At 48.4% G+C, this 5,547-nt stretch overlaps 1 protein-coding gene across 1 annotated transcript; it reads left to right on the top strand.

Moving 5' to 3' along the window:
- The first annotated feature begins 2,592 nt into the window (after positions 1 to 2,592).
- On the top strand, positions 2,593 to 5,487 carry LOC137541032 (gastrula zinc finger protein XlCGF7.1-like). The gene is made up of 2 exons (XM_068262178.1): positions 2,593 to 2,602; positions 5,087 to 5,487. The coding sequence occupies exons 1-2, from the start codon at positions 2,593 to 2,595 to the stop codon at positions 5,485 to 5,487; spliced, it is 411 nt and encodes a 136-aa protein (XP_068118279.1).
- The last annotated feature ends 60 nt before the right edge of the window (positions 5,488 to 5,547 follow it).

Raw genomic sequence — 5,547 nt, 5'->3', positions numbered from 1 at the left:
ATGCATGTGTGACAACACACACACGGGCCTGGCAGGCCTTGGGAGAAGCAGTGAATGAGACCAGGTTTAGCTGGAGTAGGTGAGATTTGAATTCACGAGCACCAGCGAAGGGCACATTTACATTTAGGGGAACAGAGGCCGGGGGTCCGCCATCTTGGTAGGTGGTTGTGCACCCGATCGATCACAGCGCACCCGATCCACCGCGTCAGCCCAAGATTTTGCAGCATGCTCTATACATTCCGAAATCGGTCGATCAGGCATGCTTGTTGCAGCACCAATTTTTATGTGATTCGATAAAATGATTGAACTAGATGGTCGATTGGGCTGCAATATTAATAGCTGTATGGCCACCTTTACAGTTTTCCCATTCTGTATTGCGCAGGAGAGGGTCACCTCCGTTGTACAGGCTATACTCCTGGTTTTGTTACAGAGGTTTTTCTTATTTCCTGTGATGTGTTCAGTTCAGATGTAAGTGGTGATTTCTTCAAGAGGATACAACTGCTAAAGCACTCTCTAGGTCCAAAAAGTACATAATTTGCAGGATTAAACTGTGCTAGGAAATTCAGTGGATAGCAACTCCTTGCAACACCAGAGTCCCCGATACACATCTTGTCCAGGATACTGTCTGAGCAGAGTTTGCAGCTGGGTTTCCTTCAGCCACTTCTGTTTCCTCCATCATCCCCAGGAAATAATGGTAAGTTCATTGGTTCCCCTCATAACTGAACTTAAACTATGGCAGAAGACAGGAGCAGTAGACTATGGCCAGGGTTGAAGTTAGATTGTGAGCTCCTCTGGTGACAGTCAGTGACATGATTACGTACTGTGTAAAGTGATGCAATGTAAGTGCTGTAAAAATACTTATTAATCATAGTAATGGTGAAATCATGTGATGGTCAAAGTTCATTATTATCTGGCACACCTATTGTCTAGATAAAGAAACTATGCCTGCTGCTACCCTGCTCCCTGTCACAATCCATTACTGGCCTGTCTACTGATCTCCCACTGTTTGCTGGCCTGTCTACTGATCTCTGACTGATTGCTGGCCTGTCTACTGATCTCCCACTGATTGCTGGTCTGTCTACTGATCTCTGACTGATTGCTGGCCTGTCTACTGATCTCCCACTGATTGCTGGCCTGTCTACTGATCTCCCACTGATTGCTGGTCTGTCTACTGACCTCCCACTAATTGCTGGCCTGTCTACTGATCTCCCACTGACTGCTGGCAGGTCTACTGATCTCAGAATCAGAAATCTTTATTTCGCCAAGCATGACTGGGTCATGCCCGGAATTGTTTTTGGCACAATACATGTAGCTCAGAAAAAGAAGACATAGATAGAGACATAGATAGATAGCAATGAGCCGTAGAGGCATCAGTTAGCGTGAGTTAGCATTACATTACATCACATTACATACCGCTATACATTGCATTGCACTGTGCATTGCATTGCCCTATACCTTATATTGCATTGCCCTATACATCCCCACATATCACAGTCCCCAGTGTGACACCTAGGTGTCTGACAGTTAGTCTAGTGGGCTGGTTGGTGCGGTTGACTGATCCGCCATGGCACAGACCGCCCACAGCTCGTCGGGGCTTGCATTGTTGGTAGTATGTGGAGGGAATTTAAGAGGCTGACTGCCGAGGGGAAGAAAGAGTTCCTGTGTCTCGTGGTCTTTGTGGAGATGGCCCGAAGCCTCCTTCCCAATGGCAGCAGGCTGAAGTAGCGGTGGCCTGGGTGAGAGGGATCATTGGCAATCCTCAGAGCCCTGGATTTCAGTCTATTGTTGTGTAGCAGGGCAAGTGAGGGGAGGGGGCACCCAACGATCCTCTCCACTGACCTAATGACCCTCTGAAGTTTGTCCTCGTCGCTGGCGGTGGCACCAGCATACCAGACCAAGATGGAGGAGCAGAGGATTGACTCAAGGGTGGCGGAGTAGAAGCTGGTTAGGATTTCTTGGGTCATGCCGAACTTTCTCAGCTGGCGGAGGAAGAAAAGTCTCTGCTGGGTTTTCCGTTGGGTGGCAGTGATGTTGGGCTTCCAGCTGAGATCACTGGATATCATAGTACCCAGAAGCCGGGTGCATGGCACTCTGGCTACCTCAGTGCCGTCAATATAGATGGGGCGGGGGGGGAGCAGACTTCCTGAAGTCGATGATTAGCTCAACTGTTTTTGCAGTGTTAAGCACCAGCCTGTTCTCCTTGCTCCAGTTGCAGATTCTCTCCACCTGTTGGCGGTACTCCTGGACATTATCCTTGGTGACCAGGCCAATGATGGTGGTGTCGTCGGCGAACTTGATGACCTTTACAGAGTCTGCCTCAGATCTGCAGTTGTTCGTGTAGAGGGAGAACAGCAGTGATGACAGGACGCAGCCTTGGGGAGCACTTGTGTTCGTGATCGCTGCTTGAGTGTGGCTATTGCCCAGTCTGACGACTTGGGACCTGTTGGTGAGAAAGTCTGTGATCCACAGCTGTAGGCTTGGGTGTACTCCAAGTGCAGCAAGGTCCTGTTGGAGAATGCGTGGGCAGATGGTGTTAAAGGCCAAACTGAAGTCCAGGAGGAGTATTCTAACATACGTGTCCGGCCTGTCAAGATGGTCGTTGGTGAGCTCCAAGCAGACATTGATCGCATCATTGGTGGACCTTTTTTCCCTGTAGGCAAACTGGTAGGGGTCTAGGAGGGGTGAAGTGGAGAGCTTGAGGTGGGCTAGGACTGCACGCTCCATGGTTTTCATGATGACGGACGTCAGGGCCACGGGCCTAAAGTTGTTGAGCTCCGAGACCCCTTGTATGATGGTAGACCTCTTAAAGCATGTGGGGACCTTGCCATCCTCCAGGGACTTGGTGAAGATGGCGAAGAGGGTGGGAGCTAGCAGCCGACAGCAGATTTTCAGGCAGGTAGGGGACACTCCGTCGGGTTCCGGGGCTTTCCTGGCATTCAGTGTTGATAAGAGGTGCAGGACCTCGGCTTCGCTCACCACCGAAGCCACTGATTGCTGGCTTGTCTACTAATCCCCCACTGATTGCTGGCTTGTCTACTGATCCCCCACTGATTGCTGGCCTGTCTACTGAACTCCCACTGATTGCTGGCCTGTCTACAAATCTCCCACTGATTGCTGGCCTGTCTACTGATCTCCCACTGATTGCTGGCCTGTCTACTGATCTCCCACTGACTGCTGGCCTGTCTACTGATCTCCCACTGATTGCTGGCCTGTCTACTGATCTCCCACTGATTGCTGGCCTGTCTACTGATCTCCCACTGATTTCTGGCCTGTCTACTGATCGTCCACTGTTTTCTGGCCTGTCTACTGATCCCCCACTGATTGCTGGCCTGTCTACTGATCTCTCACTGACTGCTGGCCTGTCTACTGATCTCCCACTGACTGCTGGCCTGTCTACTGATCTCCCACTGATTGCTGGCTTGTCTACTGATCTCCCACTGATTGCTGGCTTGTCTACTGATCTCCCACTGACTGCTGGCCTGTCTACTGATCTCCCACTGATTGCTGGCTGGTCTACTGATCTCCCACTGATTGCTGGCTTGTCTACTGATCTCCCACTGATTGCTGGCCTGTCTACTGATCTCCCACTGATTGCTGGCCTGTCTACTGATCTCCCACTGATTGCAGGCCTGTCTACTGATCTCCCACTGATTGCTGGCCTGTATACTGGTCTCCCACTGATTGCTGCAGGTCTACTGATCTCTGACTGACTACTGGCCTGTCTACTGATCTCCCACTGATTGCTGGCCTGTCTACTGATCTCCCACTGATTGCTGGCCTGTCTTCTGATCTCCCACTGATCGCTGGCCTGTCTACTGATCTCCCACTGATTGCTGGCCTGTATACTGGTCTCCCACTGATTGCTGCAGGTCTACTGATCTCTGACTGACTACTGGCCTGTCTACTGATCTCCCACTGATTGCTGGCCTGTCTACTGATCTCTGACTGATTGCTGGCCAGTCTACTGAGCTCCCACTGATTGCTGGCCTGTCTACTGATCTCCCACTGATTGCTGGCCTGTCTATTGAGCTCCCACTAATTGCTGGTGGTTTTACTGATCTACCACCACTGCCTGTCTACTGATCTCCCACTGACTACTGGCCTGTCTACTGATCTCCCACTGATTGCCACGCTGTTCATCGGTCATTGGGGCAGGGATAACACGCGTGGTGCCCACTGTCATTTATCAGATGGATATGGTGCTGGATCATTTCAGAGGATACTGTCGTGGGGGTAATGAAAGATAAGTATTTATGGTTAATTAAAGGAATTCTATGAAAGTTGTACTATTTTCTGGCACCAGCATGAATCAATATGGCAAAAACAGTATGAATGGTTGCAGCATATGTTTTTACTGTGCAGTGCATTTTTTTTTTTAATCTACCTTCCTGACGCCGTCCCCTTAAGAAACTGACGGCGACGGAGCACGGGCGAGTTCATTATTTGAGGTGATTCCTCTTTTTTAGTGAGGCAGTGAAATCACCAGAGTGCGTTATACAGCGCATGTCCCTCCGAACTAATAAGTTGCTATGAGGAGCTCTCGCTCTTAATCCTTGTTGTGAAAGGAACTTCTATGTGCCGCTGGCCCGCTGCTTAATTCTGCTCCGTTCGGAGCAATAACGCGCCCACCTCCAGCTCATTAGTTTGCCGTTGCTTAACCAATGAAGCAGCGGCACACAGAAGTTCCTTTCACAACAAGGATTAAGAGCGAGAGCTCCTCATAGCAACTTATTAGTTCGGAGGGACACCCGCTGTAAAACGCGCTCTGGTGATTTCACTGCCTCACTAAAAAAGAGGAATCACCTCAAATAATTAACTCGCCCATGATCCCTCGCCGTCAGTTTCTTAAGGGGACGGCGTCAGGAAGGTAGATTAAAAAAAAACAGCACTGCACAGTAAAAACATATGCTGAAACCATTCATACTGTTTTTGCCATATTGATTCATGCTGGTGCCAGAAAATAGTACAACTTTCATAGAATTCCTTTAAGAACTTTAAAGGACTTTTTTTGATTGCATTTTTATTTTGAACTCTTTGTGAAAATGAGTAAAGGATATGTCTGTACCCCTATACTCATTTCACCTAGGAAGGGTACAGGTATCTGAGCGTCCCCTTCTTAAAGCACTTCAGAGAAGTCACACAGGTGAGCGTCTTTATTCATTTGCAGAGTGTGGGAAATGCTTCGGTCAAAAAACTAATCTCATTAGACATCAGAGAATTCACTCAGATGAGGGTCCTAATTCATGTGCAGAGCGTGGGAAATGTTTAAGTCAGAAAGCTAATCTCATTAGACATCAGATAAGTCACAAAGAAGAGCGTCCTTATTTGTGTTCTAAATGTGGGAAATATTTCAGTTGGAGAGATGATCTTAATAGACATCAGAGAAGTCATACAGATGATTGTTCTTATTCATGTGCAGAGAGTGTGAAATGTTTCAGTCAAAAAGCTAATATCAAAACATATCAGAGAAGTCACACGAAAGGGTAACCTTATTTGTGTCCTGAATGTGGGGAATGTTTTAAGTCAAAGAGATGATCTCCATAGGCA

The sequence above is a fragment of the Hyperolius riggenbachi genome, chromosome 12 (assembly GCF_040937935.1).
Source record: "Hyperolius riggenbachi isolate aHypRig1 chromosome 12, aHypRig1.pri, whole genome shotgun sequence".
Lineage (NCBI taxonomy): Eukaryota > Metazoa > Chordata > Amphibia > Anura > Hyperoliidae > Hyperolius > Hyperolius riggenbachi.
The sequence above is the reverse complement of the archived record's forward strand: the minus strand, read 5'-3'. Positions and strand labels throughout refer to the sequence as shown.